The sequence below is a fragment of the Sarcophilus harrisii genome, chromosome 2, assembly GCF_902635505.1.
Source record: "Sarcophilus harrisii chromosome 2, mSarHar1.11, whole genome shotgun sequence".
Taxonomy (NCBI): Eukaryota; Metazoa; Chordata; class Mammalia; order Dasyuromorphia; family Dasyuridae; genus Sarcophilus; species Sarcophilus harrisii.
In genome coordinates, this window is record NC_045427.1 from 423,581,555 (window position 1) to 423,604,870 (window position 23,316).

Sequence of the window (23,316 nt, forward strand, 5' to 3'; positions counted from 1 at the left end):
TCTTTGTTCACACTTAAGTTTAATGTTCTAACAGTTATAATGGCTATGCACACCTTTATAATTGTAAGTCTGCATGTATATGTCTGTGTGTTTTCATATGAGTACCTGTGCCCGAAACATGAGTGCAGATGTCAATGTATTATCTCTGTACATGAATAGGAATGTTTATGGATGTGTGTGTACATGGTTACTGAATGTAGCAGTTTATGTTCTTGTATCATAGAGTGTATATGTGAGTGCATGTAGGTATGCTCTTGGGGACAAGGCAGGCCTTCTTACCTGGCTTATTTTATTCTGCAGCTCCTTCACCTGTTGCTCGGCCTGTTGTTTTTCATCTTTGAACCTGTCCAGCAGTTCTATCTTCTGTTGGTCCCAGTTCTTCTCACTGATTTGCAGCTGTTTGGTAAGGTCCATGACTGCACTATAGGACTCAGCCAAGAGGTGCTGGTGTTCCTCCCTTTCTCTTTTCAGGATGGCCTTCCAGTCAGGCAGGGCTCGCTCACCCACTCCCTTCCCAGGTTTTAGTTCCAGCTGGCAAAACATGAGGCAGAAGAAGTTAAGGCAGAAGAACTGCGTTTGGCCTCCCTCCCTCCCCAATCCCTGGTCTTCTCTAGAGTCACAGGATGTCTGTTACTGCTCTTAAGGGCTCCATATCCTCATTTTACAGCCAGGATTGGGGAGAAAGGCAACTGAAAGTGACTCAACACAATGCTTGTTAATAGCAAAAATAAGATTTTGAACAGAATAAAGCAAGTTTTTTCACTTAAACTGCAATAGGAATAGATGGGGCAATGGTTTTCTCCTCTCATCATTCTCCACACATGATTCTACTTTCTGATCTCTGTACTTTTGCTCATATGGAAAAAAACTTCCCATTGGAATCTTACCTATCTTTCAAGACTTAGCTCAAATGCCCCTTTTCTGTGAAGTTTCCTCTGATTTCTCCTATCAGGGAGAGGGGAAAAGCTTGATATGTCTCTAAACTAAGAAAAGTTTCAGCACAGCACAGTGGGGGAACCTCTGAGCAGAGCAGCCATTTTTTTTCCCCTTATTTAAGTGGTAATGCATCAATAGACCACTGGAGTTAGAGTTAGGAAAATTTATTCAATTGTGCTTTCCATTCTTATTACTTGTGTGATCCTGAGCAAGTTACTAAAATTCTCTGGCTTCAGTTTCTTCTTCTGTAAAATGAGGTGAATGGACTTGATCAATAATACTATTTGAGTTAGAGGCAGTATGGAGTGTGGATATAGTCCTGGATTTGGTGACAGAAAGAACTGAGTTCAAATCCTAATTCAGAAACTTAATGTCTCTGAGCTTTATTCCTCATATGTTAGATTTAGCCACTAAATTCCCTTTTAGCTCTAAATCCTATGTTTCTTTAGCCCTCACATTTTTCTATCTATTATAATATTAACTTATATTTAAAGTAAATATTTGTAAAGCACTTTCCTATGCACTTTTAATATTCTAATTTACAATGGTTTGTGCCAGGTCATTTTTCCTCTTTTATACTATGAATTCTATGAGGGTGGAGACTGTGGTTTAATTAACTAGAGAACTCCCAGCTCTTTTGATTTCCCAGAACTTCCTCTCAATTGGTGATCTGAGTCTGGTTTCATTTGGTTTTAATCTATGAACATGATTTTAATCCCTCTTTATCTGGCCTCTGATCTTCCTAACATTTAACTGATAATTTGAATAACTCCCTCTGTTCCTGATCCTATTCCTACTTGCTGTCCAACTGTATTCATATAACCAATAGATTCTAATCTGACCAACCTAATCTAACACCTCCTTTCCCTCCCTCTTTTGCTTCTATCTCTACTTCCCACTAGGTCCCTTCACAAAAAGATTTGGATTTGGCATTTTTGACCTTGGAACTCTAGCTGAAATGAATCCAATAGTAGCAGTTCAACTAAAATGGCCAGGGCTGTTTCTCTATAAAGTAGCAGGTAATAGAGAAATGATCTATTTTTTCAAGGAGCTGGGTAGATTTCCAGACTGAGTATAAATCCTTAGGCAGCCCAGGATAGGGCAGTTAATTTCCATAGATATATGTTAAGTATCTAGTGAGTGTATACCATGTGCAGCAGAATGCTGTGATAGTTGGTTAGGGAGACAGTTTAAATTATACATAGTCCCTCCCTTTATGGGGCTCTAAAAACAGTCGCTGAAAAATGCACAGATAATTACTAGAGATAAAATATGACAAGTACATAAGTGCCCTCTCAAATCAAAATGAGGAAATACCTAGAGAACTGGAAAGATTTTCAGGATTAGGTAATATTTAAGTTGGGCTTTAAAGGATGAGTTGGAAAAGCTTAGCAGCTAAAGGATTTACCTGTGCTAGGTGGCACTTGAGCTCAGTCTTCTCCATTTCCCAGGCAGACTTAGCCTTAGCAAACTGCTGCTGAAGCTCATTCATACCCCGCCGTTCTTCCCGAAGCTCTCGGCACAGCTCTTTCAGGATGATCTTCATGTCTGCGAGTGTTTTCACATATTCATTGGGCTGTACGATAAGATCATAGACTTAGAAGCATAAGGAAATTTAGAGGCCAGCTAGTTCCACCTTCATTTTAGAAATGAGGAAACAGCCCTGGAGAAGTTCATTGATTTGCCCAAGAGGTAGTAAATGGCAGAGCCAAAGTCTGAACCCATGGCTTCTGATTTTAAATCAAGTACTCTTCTAAATCTGAATCACAGCATGGCAGAGGCAGGGCTGGAAATCTGGTACTTTCACCTGCCCTTAGGTCTTATGTTATGACATTATGAACTGGACTAATGACGTGCCAACCATCACTTTGCTCAATCCCTGTCTGACATCAACCTAAAACCAAAGAATGTCTGAATCAGTCTCAGGCCAGGAAGAAGCCCCAGATAGCACCTAGTCAAACCAGCCCATATGCAGGAATCTCTTCTACAACATCTTTACAAGTCATTCAGTGCTTGAAGATCTCTATTCTCTCATACTTTGTTGAAAAGATGGAAGGACTTGTGGAGGAGGAAAGAATTTGTGACCAAAGAAGAATTAGAGATAATTATTGATCACAAAATAGAAAATTCTTATAATATATCAAGTTAACAGTTAAAGGTTCTGATAAAGGCCTCATTTCCAAAATATATAGAGAATTGACTCTTAATTTATAAAAAATCAAGCCATTCTTCAACTGATAAATAGTCAAAGGATATGAACAGACAATTTTCAGGTGATGAAATTGAAATTATTTCTACTCATATGAAAAGGTGTTCCAAATCATTATTGATCAGAGAAATGCAAATTAAGACAATTCTGAGATACCATTACTACCATTACACACCTCTCAGATTGGCTAAAATGACAGGAAAAGATAATGATGAATGTTGGAAGGGATGTGGGAAACCTGGGACACTGAAACATTGTTGTGGAGTTGTGAATGGATCCAACCATTCTTTGAGAGCAATTTGGAACTATACTCAAAAAAGTTATCAAACTGTACATACCCTTTGATCCAGCAATATTACTGCTGGGCTTATATCCCAAAGAGATGTTAAAGAAGGGAAAGGAACCACAAAAATGTTTGTGGCAGCCCTCTTTGTAGTGGCAAGAAACTGGAAACTGAGTGGATGTCCATCAATTGGAGAATGGCTGAATAAATTGTGGTATATGAATGTTATGGAATATTATTGTTCTTTAAGAAATGACCAGCAGGATGAATACAGAGAAGCTTGGAGAGACTGAGATGGACTTATGCTGAGTGAAATGAGCAGAACCAGGAGATCATTATACACTTCAACAACAATACTAGATGAGGATCAGTTCTGATGGAAATGGCTATCTTTGGCAATGAGAGGATCCAAATCAGTTCCAATTGATCAGTAATGAACAGAATAAGTTACACACAGTGAAAGAACACCGGGAAATGAGTGTGGACCACAACATAGCATTTATGCTTTCTGTTATTGTTTGCTTGCATTTTTGTTTTTCTTCTCAGGTTATTTTTATTTTCTTTCTAAATCCGATTTTTCTTGTGCAACAAGACAACTGTATAAATATGTACACATATATTGTATTTAACATATACTTAAACATGTTTAATATGTATGGGACTATCTGCCATCTAGGGAAGGGGGTGAAGGGAAGGAGGGGAAAAGTTGGAACAAGTTTTTGCAAGGGTCAATGTTGAAAAATTATTCATGCATATGTTTTGTCAATAAAAAGCTATAATTTAAAAAAAAAAAAGAAAAGAAAAGCTGGAAGGACTGTACATGAAATTGCAAATCTCTACTATGTAGAAATTACATAGCAATTTCTTTTTATAATTGTCTTTAAAATTAGATGATTTCAAATTCATGTTTATTTCAAATCTGTCTTATTTGATTCCTTCAGCCATCCTTTCAGCACTCTAAAGAATCCCTGTTTCTTCGACTAATATGAGCAGAGTATGATCACCAATTTTCTGACTGTCGTGGTGACTTTTAGACCTCCCAGCCTTCTCATTAATGTATCTAGTCTTCAGGATAGTTATTAGAACCATCATTCCAGCATTGGGACATTAACTAAGCTGAAGGACTTGTCCATATTAGACTGGATGTTGTAACACTTATTCTTGAAATTTTGAATTTGGAAGGAACCAAAGTTGCCCCTGGACATTCCATTTTGTTAGTATCCTTCCTATAATGTGACACTGAGAAGTGAAAGTAGTTCTTCAACTGTGACCTGATTATAGTGGAATTAATTTCCCATTTGTATATGGAGATTTTGGATGCTGAAAAGGGCAGAAAAAGAACATTTCCATAAAGAACACTGATGAAATCTGATTCAAAAGAAGCACAATCTACCAGTTAAAAATGGGAAGAGACTATTCTGAGCATCAGAGCGATAGCTTCCCCTCAGATAAATATTGAATTTAAGAGGACTACAGAATAGTCCATCAAAAAGTTTGCATATGACTGCTTTTTAAGAGTTTTAAATATTAACTGAGAAACTGTAAATCAAATAATTATTTGAAGACTACAGGAAGATTGTTATAATAAGGATTGTTAGGGTCAAATCTAATAAAAAAAAAGGCATTTTTGAGTCTTAAATCAAAGAATAGATATGGATCCTGCTTATAAGGAGGCTTTGGTTTTAAGTGTCAGAATAGGGATAGGAGATGACCAAATGGAGACAGAAACCAGAAAGAAAGCTGAGCATAGGAGTAAACAGGCAGAAGAAACAGGAGACAGTGAGAGGAGTTACATAGAAAATGTAGAACCTATCGGAATTGATCAAAGCTAACAAAGGCTATGCAGCTATTTTGCTGGTATCCATGTTGATTGGATGAAAGAGACTGATTTGTTGAGAACTGAGTGGCTTGAGTATGACAGTATTGGCTAGATCATTTTTCACAGAGGTCAGCTCTAAAATCTATAAGCCTATGAACCAACTCCAGAAGAATTGGCTGAAGGCACTAAGGATGTTGAGCCCAAAGAAGAGAAAACTTAAGGAAAATATGATTGCTATCTTAAAGTTTTCGGGACTATTGTGGGGAAAAAAGAATTAAACATCAACTCAACACCAAAGAAGAAATGAGAAAATATCCTTTCCTTCTTTGGAAAGGTAGGGGATTATGGATGTAGAACATTGCATATATCTTAGTCATGATATACTGGTTAGTTTTATGGAACTGACTTTTTTTTTTCATTTTTCATTTTTTTTGTTACAAGATTCTTTGGCTAAGGGAGAGGTGAGATATTTTCAAATGAAGGTAATGACAAAACATCTTTTTAAAAAAGTTAAATTTGTTCTGTTTGACTTACAGGGCAGGGCAGAACTGAGAGCATGGGAGAAAGCTGTACAGTCACATTTTAACTCAGTAAATATCGAATTTTTCTATAAACTATAGCTTACTGAAAATGGGATGAGCTATCTTTTTAGTAATAACAGCTAGCATTGATATAGCACTTTAAGGATTGCAAAGAACTATAAAAATATTGCCTCATTTTATCTTCACAACAACCCTGAGAGGTTGGTGCTATTATTTCCATTTTAAAGATGAGGAAACTGAAGCAGAGAGAAGTTAAGTGATGTATTCAGGATTGAACAGCTAGTAAGTATCTGATGCTAGATTTAAACTCAAGTTTTCATGACTCTATCCTGTGTGGTATCTGCTGTACCATCTACCTGCCTCAAGGTAGTGAGTTTCCCATCACCAGAGGTTTTAAATAGGTTGCAGAAGAGATATCTCTACCGAACTAGATGGACTCTTAGAACCTGAAGCTCTTAGATTTTGTTTTTCTGTGACTCATCTAGGATCATACAGGGCATTACTGTCAGAACAAATACTAGGATCCAGGTCTCTTAGAATCCTCTTTCTCATAGTCTGTATTCAGCCTGGCCAATATAAATAACCCTATTTTCTCCAAAGTTGATCCTGCTGGGTTTTTTTGGATGCTTTGCTTCAGATCTTTGCCTACAGATCAGTGTGTGGTCAGCACAAATACAGAAACAGTTTGGGTTACTCTCCTGGACTTCTCCTATGATCTGGACCTTACTTCTCTGCATGTAAGGGGGTGTAAAACATTTCAGTGAGCAATAATAGAACCCCAAATCATCTTAAGACTTTTCCCCCCTTATAGGATCCTCTTTACTGAGAAATGGTAGCAGATACTGCAGGTCAGAACCCCTCAGGGAAACAGGAAATTTAATCATTCATTGTATGGTGAAAAGCACTTATGAACTTGATAGATTATTCTGGACGAAACATAGGCAGCTAGATGAAGTCATGGGGATAGTGTTTTTGATTCTGAATAAGGAAAAATGGAATTCAAATCCTGCCTTTTAAAAAATCCTTCCTTAAATACTTTGTGATGTAGCATGAGCAAATCATTTAAATTTCCTCAACTATACATATAATAGCTAAAATTTATCTGGCACTATGTATCAAACACCGGGTTAAGCACTTTGCACATAATATCACGTTTGATCCTCACAACAACCTGAGAGGTAGATGCTATTATCCCCATTTTACACATGAGGAAACTGACAGATTTAAGTGACCTGTCTAGGGTCACAGAGCTAGAGAATATCTATGGCTGGATAGACGTCAGATTTTCCTAACTCCAGACTTGGAACTCTATCTACAACTCTATCTACTGTGAGCTACCTGTAAAATAGAAATAAAAGCACACTTTTATAGGGGTTTTGTAAGGACGAAATAAGATAATTTTTGAAAGGCAGTTTATAAATCCTGAAGCAATATATAAATTTTAGTTATTATTCTGATTATAATCATCATTGTCCATTTTGGGGTCTTTATCTCCTAACCTATAAAATAGGGATAATAATTCTACTGCATATCATAAGATTATTGTCAAAATCAAATAATACTAAGTGCAAAAGTGAAAAAAAAATATAAAAGGCTGCATAAGGCAATGTTAGTATATGATAATTATATTCAACTATGGCTGATAGTTTTATTTCTCAGTCTCTTAAATATAAATATGGGAAGCCACAGGTCCATAGGAGCACCACTCTAGAACGAGAAGGAAACTCAGACATCATCTTGTCCAACAACCTCATTTTGTAAATGAAAACCTGAGGCCTCAGGAGGTTATGTACTTGCTAAAAGTCACACAGGTAGTAAGAGGTCATCTTTCCTATCCACTTTAAGTTTGGGGATATTCATTTTTAGTCCATGACTAGCCTCTATACCTCTACTTTAACAATGGCTGAGATCTGGATTGTGCTAAATATCTATTTTACTGATCCTTTCAACAACCCTTTTTTCTTAATTGTTATTTTCATGGGTAATGAATTCAAAGCCAGGTCTCCCTAACTCCAGATGTGCTGCTTTATCCACTACACTATTCACTCATCTTGCATCAGATCTTTTTCCTAAGAACCTCCATGTACAAGTTCCTGATGCAGCTTCCTCTTTGCATCTAGGTGCTCTCTTACTTGACTCCCAATCTCTGAATTTTGGATTGGGGATCAATAATATGCCATATTTTTCTTCTAAAAGATGGTTTGGTTTTTATATCATTGCCCAAGACTGTATCCAGACTCTGATTTACCCACTAACAATAGCCACACAAGAAGAATTTAATTCCCTTCTTCAAGAACTGACAACTCACAGTGTTCTGCGTCCAGATGTCCGCCACACAGGACTTATTGTCAGAATGCTGAGGACTTAGCTCTTCCTCTTCCATTAGCAGGTAGAGTTCCTTCATGCTATTCACCTATTTATTAAAGAGAAATAATAGGTAAAATTAAAAATTTGTTTAGTCTTTTTTGGAAAACAGTATGACAGAAGCCAGCAAAATTTGTAAATGTAATCATACTGTTTCCCTCAATATTTCCAATATAATTTGAAAATCATTAAGAATCAAGAAAGAACTTTCATGATATTCATAGATATTCAGGATATTTATTAATTGTAAAAAACTGAAAAACATCAAAATATTCAACAATAGAAGGAATGATTATGATACATTTATGAAATTGAATACTATGCAATTAAGACTACAGGTATAGAGAATACAAAGAAGTCTGGAAAAATCTTTATAAAATAAGGCAAAACAAAAAAAGCAAAATCTGAACAGAGTACATACTATGACCATGTAAGAGGGAAAAAATGGGAATAAATGGACAAAGGATCATTATGAAGATATAGAAAAAGTGACCAAAAAGCTGATATGCAAAAAATCTGGAAAGATCTTTATAAAACAATGAAAAGTGAAAACGGCCAAACCAGAACAGAAAACACACTATTTGTGACCACGTATAAGGGAAAATGAATGAGAATAAATGGACAAAGAATCCCCATGGAGAGAGAAGGAATAACTGAAAAGCTATTATGAGAATTTATGAATTGAAATTAATTTACTTAACCTTTTTTGGTCAACTCTGCCAGTTCAATTCAGAATTAGTTTAATTTGCAATTCTCTATTGGTGTTTTGGAACATTCTTTCATGTGGTTATAGATAGCCTATACTTCCTCCTTTAAAACCGCCTGTTTATATCCTTTAACCATTTATCACAATCACCAAATAGTCTGTTTTATGAATATATCCATCAAATTTCTAATGGACATACCCATCTAAATTTCTAATTCCATAACCATTAAGACAGGAAAAATGCCCCCAAAAAGGGAAATAACATGTTAGAAGGACTGTGAAAAAGCAGGAACATTAATCTGATATTGGTGAAGTTGTCAGTCTATAGTTATTCTGGAAAGCAGTTTGGAACCATACTCTTAAAGCTTAAGTATATTGTATGTAATTTCTGACCCTGTGATACTACTATTATGCCTATATTCAAAAGAACCAAAGAAAGCAAAAAAAAATCCATATATTAAAAAATATTTATAGAAGTTCTTTTGTAGTGTGCAAAGAACTGGAAATTAAATGGCTTCCCATCAACTAAGGAAAATTGAACAAATTATGGCATATGAATACTATTACACTTATCTTTTTTTACCATTTCTTATAAAATAATAGCACGTAGATGACTTGTAGGAACTGATGCAGTAAAGTGAGAAGAACTAGGTGAACAATTTATGAAAGGACAATATTTTGAATCATCTAAGAATCCTGAGAATAACCAGTCAAGAATCTAGAGGACCAGTGATGATATAATCTATCCATCTCATGATTAAGTGATCTACTCAAAATAGAAAATAAAACATATCAATATAAGAATTTGTTTTGCTTGACTCTACATATTTGTTAAAAGGATTTTGTTTTCCTTTTCATTGGAGAAGGGAGACAAAAATAATTGTTCATTGAAAAGATCAAAAATTTAGAAATTAATTTACTTAACTGTAAAAAAAAGATACTAAGCAAGTTTATTTGTAATAGTGTCAATATTAAGTTCATAAAACATCTACTTAATAAAACCCCAAAATATCATAGAGACAGCTTCTATAATGAGGCCATCATTGATATACAACTGAGGCCTGTTTGAAAGACCAGCTGCAACTAGCAATATACAGCCCTTTCAGGGTTTTTAGTGTCTTTATATAATATTTTCTTTAGTTGGACATATTAAGGAACAGTATTTTGTATTTTCATTAATATGCTGGTATTTCATGGTAGTCTGCTAAATAGTACCCTGAATCAAATATCTAGTTAAAAAGTAAATGATGCTTTAAAAAAAAAAGTTAGTCCTCTAATTCATTAGATTCACTATCTTATTTGTATAAGTACTTCCTCCACCAACCAATAATTGTTGTTCAGCCATTTTTCATGTGTCTGAGTTTCCATAACTCCATCGGGGGTTTTCTTGGCAGAGATACTTGGAGTGATTTGCCATCAACCAGGGAATATCACAATCTCTCTCTCTCATTTCTCCACAGAAGATTGGTTTATCCATCTAATGTGGCAGAAGCTTTCTTATAGATCTTTTCATATTAGGAAGATAGCAATATAGCTCTTAGACTATCCATCTGTTATCCTTTATTAAAACTACATGAATTTTCTCATTTCCTTTTCTGTATATACATAGTATTGATAGTTTGTATATTTTATGCCATGTTTCTCACACAGGTCATCGTTGATAACATACTGCTTCTTCTTGCTTAGACCATAGTCACATCGTCAAGTAACTTAAGAATCACATGCCCTTGGGGCAGCTAAGTGGTGCAGTAGATAGAGCACCAGCCCTGAAGTCAGGAGGACCTGAGTTCAAATCTGGCCTCAGACCCTTAAAACTTCCTTACCTGTGTGACCCTGGGCAAGTCACTTAGCCCCAGTTGCCTCAGGGGGGAAAAAGTGAAAAAGAATTACATGTCCTAATTTGAAGCAGGGAACTTCGTTTCAGAATTCTTCCCCCTCCCCTCCCCCCCCTCAGTTTTCTTAGAAAGAAACAATGGTGTAGACTATAACCCTCAAGGGACTACGTTTCTGATTTAAGTGCTCTTTTGAGCAGGCCTTGATTATCTACCAATGGCATCCTCGTTATAGATAGAGTCTGAGTAGAATGATAATTCTAGGTGAGATACCATACTTTTTCCCTGGGATAAGAAGAGAGCAAAAAGAAATTCAAAAGGAGATACAGATAATCAGAATATTATCAAATTACCACATTAAAGTTAACATATGCTTTAAAAAACTTTATGTAAGATGTTCATGGTTTCATAATTAATGCCTTAGCCAAATCAGAACAAAGGAAAGCTGGATCACTGTTTTGTATTATACCATGCTGTCTCTAATTGTATAGGTAATTGAGAAAGGGGGCGAGGAGAAAGAAGAAAGAAAAAGAATGATAGCAATTATCTAGTGTCTATTATGTGCCAGGCACTATGCTGAGAAAGAGACAGGAAAAGAAATAAGGAAGGAGAAAAAGGGACAAAAAATTAGGGAGAGAGATACAAGGACACACAGAGAATAGTAAGAGAAAGGAGAAAGAGTAAATAGACATGTATATATTTGTAGCACTTTTCCAATCATTGAATTCCATGTACTTCAGGTACTCCATACCTCCAGAAAGTCACCTCCCTCACTGGGTAAGATCTTTCCTTGTCTCCAGCGTTTGAGGAACCACTTAAGCTTCATGAAAAGCAGTAGGAAGTTCTGCTTGAACTGTTGGGATTCCTGTACCAGGAGGTTCTTCTCCTGGCTCCAGAACTTTTGCTCCAGCCTCCTCTGGAGGTTCACACTCTGCAGTTCAAACTCCCTCCTCAGGAGAGTCTTCTGTTGATCTTCCTTCAGCTGCAGAAACAGAAAAGTGATCAGCCCCAATGGCTTTTTAATCTTCCTAAGTCCTGCTTCATGTCCAATATACATACACATGTACATGGGGTGATATGAGGGATGGATGCTTTATCTCCACCGGCCCATGGTTGCTGCTACCTGCCTGGAATCTTATTATCAGCAATTCATTCCCACTAAGCTTGGAGTATTTTTTGTGTGTGTTTGTTTGAATGTGCATTTCTTTTTTTTTTTTTTTAAGCTTTTTATTTTCAAAACATATAAAACCTTGTGTTCCATATTTTTTTTCTCCCTTCAACCCCCTCCCCTAGATGGCAATATATGTTAAACATGTGCAATTTTTTTATACATAGTTCCACAATTATCATGCTACACAAGAAAAATTAGATCAAAAAGGAAAGAAATGAGAACGAAAACAAAATGCAAACAAACAAAAAAAAGGGAAAATACTATGCTGTGATCCACACTCAGTTCCCCACAGTCCTCTCTGTGTACAGATGGCTTTCTCTATCACAAGACCATCAAAACTTGCCTGAATCACCTCACTATTGAAAAGAACTGTGTCCCTTAGAGTAGTTTTGAGAAAATGAACCTCCTTCTTTTCTTGGTAGAGGTTGGAAACTATGGTTGTATAATATTGTATATTATCTCAATTTATATATTACTTTTTCTCTTCACTTTTTTTATTATGTTACAAAAAATGGCTTACTTAAAAGAGAAGAAGGAATCTGCTTGGAAATAAAGGTAATTTTAAAAACAAAATAAAATAGAAAAAAATCCTAGAATGCCAGAGCAAGAAACAGTCCTAGAAAATAGAATTCACATTGTTAACAATAAAAGGGACCTTACAGAACATCTATTTCCTCTTTTGACAGAGGAAGAAACTGAAAAGAACTGGGAAAGTGACTGACTCATGATCACAAATTAATTCAGGAGTTTTTTTGACTTAGAAGTCGGTATGAATGTACTTACCTTTGGTAGAAAAGAAAAAAAGGGTCATTGCAAAGGATATAAAAGGGTTGATCATCAAAGCTAAATTTTGTCTTTTTACATAAATTTGCCATAACTGGCTTCATTCCCCATCTCTTCTCCCTTGGGTCCAGAGTGATTTCCTATTTCTAAGACATACTGCCTCTCCCCACTTCCAGAAATATAATATAGGATCACCGAATTAAGGGACAAAAGGATGCTCAAGAATCCTCCTGTCTAGCTATGTTATTTTATATAACAAAACTGAGGGGGTGGGGGTGGGGAAATCATTCATGTTCACACAGCAAGTCTGTAGAGTTAGAATGTGAACCGATTTGCTCTGAATCCAAATCCAATGTTCTAATAATAATAGTACTTGTATAATACCTGCTATGGCTTAGAACAATAAACATAACATCTAGCATTGATACAATACCTAGCAGAGACTCTGGGCTAAGAGCTTTAAAGATATCTCATTTGAATTTCACCGCCTTGGGAGGTAGGTGCTATTATTATATCCATTTTACAGTTGAGGAAACTGAGGCAAACAGCAAGAGATAGGGAAATTCCATTTAAAATAACTATAGATAACATAAAATATTTGGGAGTCTACCTGCCAAGGCAAAGCCAGAAACTATGAGAACACAATTACAAAACATTTTTCATACAAATAAAGTTAGATCTAAACAACCGGAAGAATATCAAATATTCATAGATAGGGCAAGCTATTATAATAAAAATGATAATTCTACCTAAATTAATCTACTTATTCAGTGCCATATTAATCAAAATACCAATAAATTACTTAATAAAATTAAAAAAATAACAAATTTCATCTGGAAGAACAAAAAGTCAAGAATTTAAAGGGAATTAATGAAAGGAAAAACTAATATGGCCTGGTTATACCAGACCTAAAACTATATATTACAAAGTACAGTCTTCAAAACCATTTGGTACTGGCTAAAAAATAGAACAGTTGATCAGTGGACTAGATTAAGTTCATAAAGAAACTAAGGCAAACAGGTTAAGGGACATGCCCAGAATCATAGAGATAGTGAATATCTGAGTTAGATTTGAACTCAGGTTTCTAGACTCCAGGTCCAGTACACTACAGGCTCCAGCACTTTTCTAGACTGTGAATCTCTCCTAAGAACACAGAGCATCAACTATTGTTGTCTTTGGCTTGCATGTCAGAGCAACTGATGAGGAAGATGTTTCTACAGGATTCCCTACTGAATTGAAGGGATTCTTATTACAGCAGTAGAGGGGTCATGGGATGCAGCCATATAATACTCTGGCCTCTTCTTCCCCTCCCATACAGTTAGATAAAGGACTCAACCTGTTTTTAAATCTAGATCTTCAACCCTTTCCTCAAGCAAAATTAGAAATAACCTATATGCTCAAATAGCTTCCATCTCCACATTTGGGAAATCAAACTTTCCCATACTCTGACAAATTTCTTCCTTGACAGTTCTATAAGTAATATTAAATTGTAACGTTCTTTGCATCAGTGTCTGGTTTCTAGATTTGTGTTCTAAAAGAACACATTTACCAAACTAAGTTCTCTATGCAATCACCTGGAAGCCACTATAACTTTGGTACCATTACCCTCATTGCCCTTGTATCTAAGCAGTTAACTAGTTTTGTCAATTTTACTGCCATGACATCTTTCTGCCTGTCTCCATTTATCAGTTCATGCACTCATCTACCAGATTGTCTCTCACATGGCCTATATTAATAGTTCCCTAAATGGTTACCTTTGTCTAATATCTCCTTTATTCTATCCAGGCAACCGTGAAAATGATCTTTTGAAGGGTCAGATATGACAATCTACTCCCTCTACAATTTTTTACTCGTTCCTTAGTGGCTTTAGATTATAAGAAAGTTTGCTCATCTGACTTTCAAAGACCTCCAAGATCTGGATCCTGCCTACCTTTACAGGTTTATTTCAGGACTCTCCTTCTTCATGGGCTCTATATTCCTGCCAAAATAGATTCTTAATTGTTCCCTGGGCACTATATCCTCCATGCTAACTACCTCTGATTATTGAAGTCCTTCCTTTAAGAACTAGCTCTAAAATTACTTCTATCATTAAGCTTTCCCTGTCTCCTCACTCATCAAGTGAAAGTGATACTACCTCCCACTCCCTGTTTTTTTGTTATTGAAGCTTAAAAAAAAAAGCCACATAGCTGAATAAATTGTAGTGTGTGATTATGATGGAATACTATTATTCTATGGGAAATGATGAGCAAGATACTCTCAGGAAAACCTGTAAAGTCCTCCAAGAACTCAAGCAAAATGAAACATTCTGTGTACAAAGTAATAGCAATGTTGTGGGATGATCAGCTGTGAATGACTGTTATTCTCAGTAATACATTGAGCCAACAGTACTCTGAAGGACTTAGGAGGAAAGAATTGACTGTGTCTGAATACAGATTGAAGCATACTTTTAAAAACTTTATTCTTGAGGGGGTTTTTTAGGTGGGGAGATTTATGTTTTCTTTTGAAATATGACTTCTATGGAAATGTTTTGTATAACTTCACATATGCATTCTCTCTCTCTCTCTCTCTTTTTTTGGGGGGGCTGAGGCAATTGGGGTTAAGTGACTTGCCCAGGGTAACACAGCCAGGAAGTGTTAAGTATCTAAGTCCATATTTGAACTCAGGTCCTCCTGACTTCGGGGCTGGTGCTCTATCCACTATACTAACTAGCTAACTCATATATTCATTCTCAGTGGTGAGGTGGGGAAGGAGGAAGGGAAAGAATCTGGAATTCAAAATTTTAAAGAATGTTAAAAAATTATTTCATATGTAACTGGGAAAATAAAAAGATTAAATAAGTGGAAACAAAAGGCAGAGATTGCTGTCATTTCCCAAGATCATACCATAATAGGGCCTTCTTATGTAAGAAAATTCAGTGAAGTATCAGAGTAAAATAAGTCCAAGTAAGGAGAACAATGACTACAATATTACAAAGAAAAACAATTATGCAAAACTGAAGAACTATGCAATGATTAATCACAACTCAAAAAGACCTATGATATTGCATGTATGCCACATTCAGACAGAGAAAAAATGGAGAAGAGATGCAGAATGAGACAGACTTTTTTTTGACATAGCTAATATATTGATTTGCTTAACTTTATGTGCTATAAGAGAGGGCATTTTGGGGGAAGGGGAGTTGGGAGACTAGGGATAACAGTAATACTAAAACTACTAAATACAATAGTAAAAACATTTTTAAAAAAATACACAGAAGAGAGCAGAAGGAAATCCAGAAGAGACACAGACATGTAGGGCAATGATGGAGAACTACTGGATTAAATCCAACATAGACCTTAAAATAGGAAGGAGAAAAGGAAAAAAAGAGAAAGTACAGTTACATGAAACAAACTGACACAGTGACCAAGACTGACATAGATGCCTTATTGCACATTTGAAGTTCATCACCACTCTATAGATAGGAGAAAAGTATATGATGATGACATTAGTCCTCTGAAAGTAAACACTGGCCAATACATGAATTTATCTTTCAGTGCCACCTCACTTTTTTTCATGGCATTTTCCTGGGATCTCTCCTTTACAGCTTTTATTTATGAATGAAAAAGCATTTATTAAGTGTTTGCTATGTGCAATGTTCTGTGTTCATCTTCATAAAGAAATCTCTGTTTCTCTCAATCTCAGTCTCTCTCTCTCTCTCTCTCTCTCTCTCTGTCTCTTTCCATTACAAAAGAATCATTGAATGTCAGAACCAGAAGGAGCCTTGGATATCATTTAATCCACTTTTCTCATTTTACAGATGAGGAAACTGAGGCCTAGAGAAATGAAGTGATTTATTTGAGGTCATAAGTAATAATTGGAAGAATATAACTCAAACCCACGATTAATTTTACTCTAAGTGAAAACATGGAGAGAGGTGGCACAGTGCATAGATCACTGGGCCGGGAGGCAGGAAGACCTGAGTTAAAATTTAACCTCATACATAAAGCTATGGGACCCTGGGCAAGTCACTTAACCCCATTTGCTTCAGTTTTCTCATTTGCAAAATGAATTGGAGAAGGAAACGTGAAGTTGCACTAGTATCTGCCAAAAAATAAAACAACTGAATTGGTGTCATAAGCTAAAAGCAATATTGACAAAGATCACTGTAGTGAAACACTTTGCTATATCTATCTCCTTGAAATTTGAGTCTGTGTAATAGCTATCTTTGCATGAGGTCCTGTCTAGACAGCTCTGCTCCTTGCTTTCTACGTGAGGAAAGCTTTTGTCCTTTTACTGTAGGGCAAAGGGATTGGGGGCTGACTAGAGTAGAGTACAAAACAGGCACTGTCACTGACCTGGAATATTTTTTGATTGAAATTCTCTGCATCTTCTTTACGCAGCTGCCTCTCTTGGGAGAGTTGTTCTTGAAGACCTCGAAGACTCTCATGGGCTTCTGAAAGCACCAGTTGTAGTTCTTTGATCTGGGGAGTGATAATCATGATAATGATAATAATATCACATTTGTATAGCACTTTAAAGTGTACCAAGCACTTTTCCAATAACTCTACAAAGTAGATATTGTAAATATTTACAATTTTTACAATACATCCCAGTGGAAGAAACTGAGCCTCCAAATGCCAAGGCTTTCTTAGAAATGAGGCACACTGTTCGCCATAGTCTTGCCATGACTCAAAGCCCACATCTCCCACAGAACTGTCCTAGGAATATAGCGTTACCTCTGATCCTTTTTGTACAAAGTATATGTTCATTACTCCCTTTACTTCCTTCCCATCAATCTATGCTTCACAAAGCAGTGAACCCCGAGTCCATTTTCAGTTCTCTCCAGCCAAAAGTAATTTTTCCCTTTGAATTTCCTGCAACATTTACTGCCTACTTTACTCACTTGGCAACTATGATTTCATACCTTAGAGGCTTGGCTAGTCTCCCCAATTAGACTATAAGCCTCTTGAATCAAGAATCTCTGTTAAATCTCTTCCATAACCACAGACAGACAGACAGACAGACACACACACACATACACACACACACACACACACACACACACACACACTATCTAGCACAGAGCCAGAGATTAACAAATATTGGTTGGTCAATCAATCAATCGATATTTATTAAGCGCCTACTATGTGCCAAGTACTGTATTAAGTACTCAGAGGCAAAAGACCTGTTCTCAAGGAGCTTATAATTGAATGGATAAGATAACATGCAAACAAATGTATACCAAGCAAGCTATATACAGGATAAATAGGAGATAATAAAATAGAGAGAAGGTACTGGAATTAAGAGGCATTGGGGAAGGCTTCCTGTAGAAAGTGGGGTTTCAGTTTGGACTTACAGGAAGCCAGGGAGGTCAGTAGTTGAAGTTGAGAAGGTATTGAGTAGTAGAGTAGCATGATCAGACCTGAGCTTTAGGAAAATCACTTTGGTGGCTGAATGGAGGATACTTTGGATTGGGAGACAGCTGAGGTGGGAAGACCCATTAGCAAGCTATTGCAATAATCCAGGCATGAAGTGATGAGGGCAGTATCAGAGGAGAGAAGGGGGTTATTCAGGATGTTGCAGCAAGCAAATGATTAAGTGACTACATGTTATTCTCTACTGACCACTTTAGGTATTAGGTCCCAGTCTTGTTTTCTGTCTACCATATCATGCTAGGACTCCATTAACTTACTGCCATCCTCAATAAATCTTTTTGTTTGTTTGTTTTTGTTCCTGAGCCAAATGGGGTTAAGTGACTTGCCCAGGGTCATACAACTAGGAATTGTTAAGTGGCTGGGGCCAGATTCAAACTCAGATCCTCCTGACTTCAGGGCTGGTGCTTTATCCACTGCACTACCTAGCTGCCCCCTGAATAAATGTTAATATCCCCAGTTGAGCACCCTTATAATATATGCCTATTTGGATACACATCGGGGGACATGAAATTATTACTGACCTAAGAGCAGAGCCCACAGTGGAGCACAGTAGTTCTAGGACAAATCCTGGGCAGCTCCATGGTACAAATATAAATGAGGAGCCAAACCAAGTTTATGGTTAAGATCATGGACCTAAAGCTGGAAGAGATTTCCAAAGCTATGTAATCTGATCCTTTTATTTTACAGATGAGGAAACAAAAGCCCAGGGAGGTAAACAAAGTACCAAGTAATAAATGTCAAAGGTGAGGATTTCACCTAAACTTCTCAGAGCAATGCAAGACCCCTGAGCCCAAGGATTCCCCTTAGGCTAGTTATGGATTTCTCAACTAGTCTACCCAGGGAAACATCAAGAAGACCTGCTAAGATTCATGATAAATTTGAGAAAGGCAGCATAAGCTTTTAATACGTTGGAGGAAAATGGGACAACCTAATACTCCCTCCTCATTGTTAATACATCCCTTCTTTCATGATGCAGTCCAACTACCACCTCCATGAATCCTTTTTTGATTCCTCCCAACTGCTTGTGATTTCCCTTCTAAATTAACTTTTGTTTTAACTACTTTTATTTTATTTTGCCTTATATTTATTTATGTATATATTTATGTTCTTGTCTCCTTCAGAAGAGTGTAAGATTCTTGATGGCAGGGACTTACAGAGTGCTTATACTGGAGGCACTTGACAAATGTTTGTGGATTGACTGGCTTTTGGGGTCTTCTCCAGAAACCCCTCTTGTGAGTTCTAACCTGCTCTAACCATTCCCAGGACCCCCTGGCCCAGGCGCACCTCTGTAGCATAGGATTCATTGTCTTCAGCTTGATAAGTCTTGTAGCTCCGGGTGAGTTCAGGTTTGGGATCCGGGTCGCTGCTAGTGCTGCAGAAGGCCTCCCTGGCCCGGAGCTCCCAGTCTGGCAGGTCTCTAAAGTCAGGCTGCATGCATGGGCAAATCAATGAAAACAAACGAAAAGAGCAGGGAGATCAAAGGGGTGAGGAGAATAACCCAGAAAAACAGAACAATGGATATCCAAGAACAGCAAAAAGTACAAGGTGAGGAAAGGAAGGAGAAGAAGGTTCCCCAATATGGCACAGGAAAATGAAGAAAACAAGGTTTAAAAAAAATGATGAGCAGGAAATAAGAGAACTGAATTGTATAGGGTAGGGCTTCTTAAACTTTTTCCACTCACAACCCCCTTTTGCCCAAGAAATGTTTATATGACCCTAGGTATGGAGGTTTATAAAATAGATATAAAAATTATAAAATAAAACATTTACTGATAATAAATCATAATTTTGCAACCCTTCAGTTATGAGATTCCATATGGGGTTGCAACCCACAGTTTAAGAAGCTGGGGTATAGAGGAAAAGGATAAGAAGAGGAGAAAGGAGAGAAAGGAACAGGAAATAGGAGGTGGGAGGAACGTACAGACATTAATGTGGTATCATGCAGGAACAGGGGAAGGGAAACCAGGGCACAAGGAGGCAGTACTCTCAATTAATGACCCTGTACTTGATCCCTCAGCCTATTTTTCCCAAGGATATGTTGAAAGGCAAAAACTCACTCCCTATGCCTTTGATTTCTTAGACCTTTTTTGAATTACAGGGACTTTATTCCATTTTCAACTCATCCCACTACTTCTACTTTAGTTTAGCTGAGTTAAACCTGTCTCTCAGAGAAAGAGATGAGAAAATAGGAAATCTCTGTTCTCCTCTTTTTTATAATAATAATAAAAGTTGACATTTGTATATCACTTTGGTCCTCACAAAGTACTTTACATATATTTTCTCCTTGGGAGCCCATCAACAACCCTGTAAGGTAGGGGTTCTTATTATTCTCATTTCACAGTTTAGGAAACCAAGGCTCATTGAAATGAAATGATTTGTGAAGGACCACAGGAAGTGTCTGACAGGATTTGAACCATGGTCTCCTTAACTTAAAGTCTAATATTCTATATATTATACCTCTCTGACTATGTATAATTTGAAGAAAGGCACCTTCCTTCCTTACAGAAGTAAGCAGCTTTTAATAGGGGCACTTTGGAGAGATGAGAGGCAACTATTAACTCTGAGCTTTCATGAGGTTGGTGTATCTATCTGTTGTCTAAGAACTGGCATCTGTAATTGTGTAGCTCAGAAAATAGGGAAAGTTGTGGTTTGGTGTGAATCTTACAGCTCTGTTTCAGATGTGGGAGCTGTGGGAGCAGGAAGTGTGGGTAATTTATATTACAATATGGTATGATCTATGTGTGTCTTAAGGAGTCTATAGGGACAAAGACTGTCTTAGATCGTGAGAACAGTGCATAAAAGGGAAATAGTTCCTTTGAAAGATGAGAAAACGAAGGTCCAGAGAGAAGTAACTTGCCAAAGCTCATGCAAGCAGGAAGTAGCATTGCTGGCATTCAAACCTAAGGACTCTAATTCCAATCTAATATTCTTCTCATTATACTGTACCCCTTTGTCTGAAAATCCCCCTCAATCCTATCACGTGCCTAGTGCCTAGTATAAAGTGGTACACATGTTTGCTGATTGACTGAATGAATAAATTCACTCGTTTATTCAATAAGCATTTATTCAGTATCAGTGATGTGCCAGGATCTTTGATGGGCCCTGAGAATTTAGAGACAAAAATAAAATAGCCTATGATCTCTACTGAGGATAAACATGTACACATTTAAGTAAATGTAAAGTAACTGTAATGAGGGAAGGCAGAAGGAGACTAGCAACTGGCTTCATGGAGGAGGTGGTTCAGTAGCATTTCAAAGGAAGTTAGGGATTGAAGAGGAAAATGAGGAGGGAGTGAATTCCAGGCACAGGGGACAGTATGCCCAAAGTCAAGTGGGAGACAAAATGTTGTGCTTGGGAAATAAATAGGCCAATTTGTTTAGAACATAGAGTTCATGGAAAAGAGAAACAGGAAATAAGCCTGGAAAGGTGAGCTCCAGACAGATTTTTGAAGATTTAAAAAAGTCAACCAAAAAAGTTTGTAATATATTTTAAAGGCAACAAGGAACCACTGGAACTTCTTGAATATAATTCTGATTGAATGGTCGGACATGAACTTTAGGAAAATCTATTTGGCAGCTTTATGGAGAATGATTTGGAGATGAAAGAGACGTGTAACAGGAAGACCAAACAGGAGGCTATTATAAGAACCAAGCAAGAGATGATGAGAGTGAGGACTAAGGTAGTGGCCCAGTGAGGTGAGAGAAGGACTATGTGCATGGTTCTCAGCCAGAGATGATTTGCACCTTTTAATATCTAACAGCATTATTAATAATTATTACTTTGTTAAATAGTACCAGGAGTAATTACTATATTTTAACAGTATGTCTATGTGCTGTTAAGTATTACAATTATCTCCTTCTGTCTCAAATCCCCAAACTAGACTATAAACTCTAAGAGGACAGGGCTGAGGTCTTATAGTCACAGATTCCTCCAATAGAATATGAGCTTCTTGAAGGCAGGAACTATTTATTTTTTGGCTCTGTATCTTCAGCTACCTAGCACATATTAGATGTTTAATGAATGCCTCTTGATTGTCTGTTGAATAATACATAGATTGAGGAGCCAGACTTTTTCTGCAAAGAGCTACTTAGAAAAACTACATGAATTCCTTCTGCATGAACCCTACAGCTGAGGTTCTTAACCCAGGGTCAATGAATTTTTAAAAAAACCATGCTTGATAACTAACTGTTTTAATGTAATTGGTTTCCTTTAAAATCCTATATATTTTATTATATGCATTGAAAAAAAAATGACTCTGAGAAGCATATGGGCTTTATCATATTGTCCAAGGAGTCTACAGTTTAAGAAGCCCTACATTAAGGCACTTTCCATAATAGTCCTATCTGACCTCCTTTCTTTTCTTTGCTTGTCCAACCTTCAAGATGCAGCTTCTTCCTGAAGTCCACCTCTACTACTCTAGCTCTCATTAACTTTTCTCTGACCTGAATTTCAGTAACATTTAGAGACTCATAACAATATTGGATCTTATCCAGTTTTATACATCTGAGTGGCCCTTTGTTAGTCTCATCTTACTAAAAATGTTTATAAGATCCCTGAGGGCACAGGTTTTGTGGTTTATATATTCCAACAGCACGTGGTGTACTGCTGAGCAAAGAGTAAAGGCCCAATAAATGTTCATTGACTGATTCACCCTGTAACTGGTCAGCTCAGCAGGTTCAGATGACAGGTTTTGGCTCCTTATAGGCTTTAGAGCTTTGTTCTGTTCCTCAAAGTAACCATCTGTATATTGGCCTTTGGCCAGTGCTCACAAATGCATACCATGATCACCAGAAGAATAACCAAGAGACAGCTCAGTATTATCCAATGTGGCTAGTACTAAGCCTTTACCCTGAAGTATTTTACAAATGTTTGTTTTATGCAATGCAATACCAAGGCACTATCCTGGAGAGGGAAGTTTATTTCTTTAAAATGAATTTTTTCAAATGCTGTGAATGTTCAATGATATAGAGTCCTCCTGAGATACTAGGTATTTATTGGCTACAGGAGAATTTTGGGCAATTTTGGGTCCCCAGCTATAGAGCCTCAATGAAAAGGTTTCAGGAATCCAGACACTGAAGAAGATAGGCTAGCACAGATCACTCAGGACAAGGACAAGGAAGGCTTCCCCAACTTAGTAATGACCTTGACCCAGCCCTTTCATTTCACTTCCCAAAACTTACCTCAGCCAGATGTGACTTTCCTAAACATGCCATCCTTTCTGCTTTTCTGCCCTTGAGAATGCTGCCCTGATGCACCT

General features: G+C 37.0%; 1 protein-coding gene across 2 annotated transcripts in view; it reads right to left on the minus strand.

Annotated features, from left to right (window-relative positions):
* The window catches only part of SOGA1 (suppressor of glucose, autophagy associated 1), a 116,764-nt gene that overhangs the window by 14,372 nt on the left and 79,076 nt on the right, over positions 1-23,316 (minus strand). The window contains exons 6-11 of one of the 2 annotated variants that reach the window (XM_023507212.2): positions 19,344-19,487; positions 16,980-17,105; positions 11,443-11,673; positions 8,098-8,202; positions 2,345-2,512; positions 280-531 (exon numbers count right to left, since the gene is read on the minus strand). In XM_023507212.2, coding sequence (XP_023362980.2) covers positions 280-531; positions 2,345-2,512; positions 8,098-8,202; positions 11,443-11,673; positions 16,980-17,105; positions 19,344-19,487 — 1,026 coding nt within the window. The remainder of the gene's footprint in view (positions 1-279; positions 532-2,344; positions 2,513-8,097; positions 8,203-11,442; positions 11,674-16,979; positions 17,106-19,343; positions 19,488-23,316) is intronic. The other variant, XM_023507206.2, reaches the window with a different exon arrangement.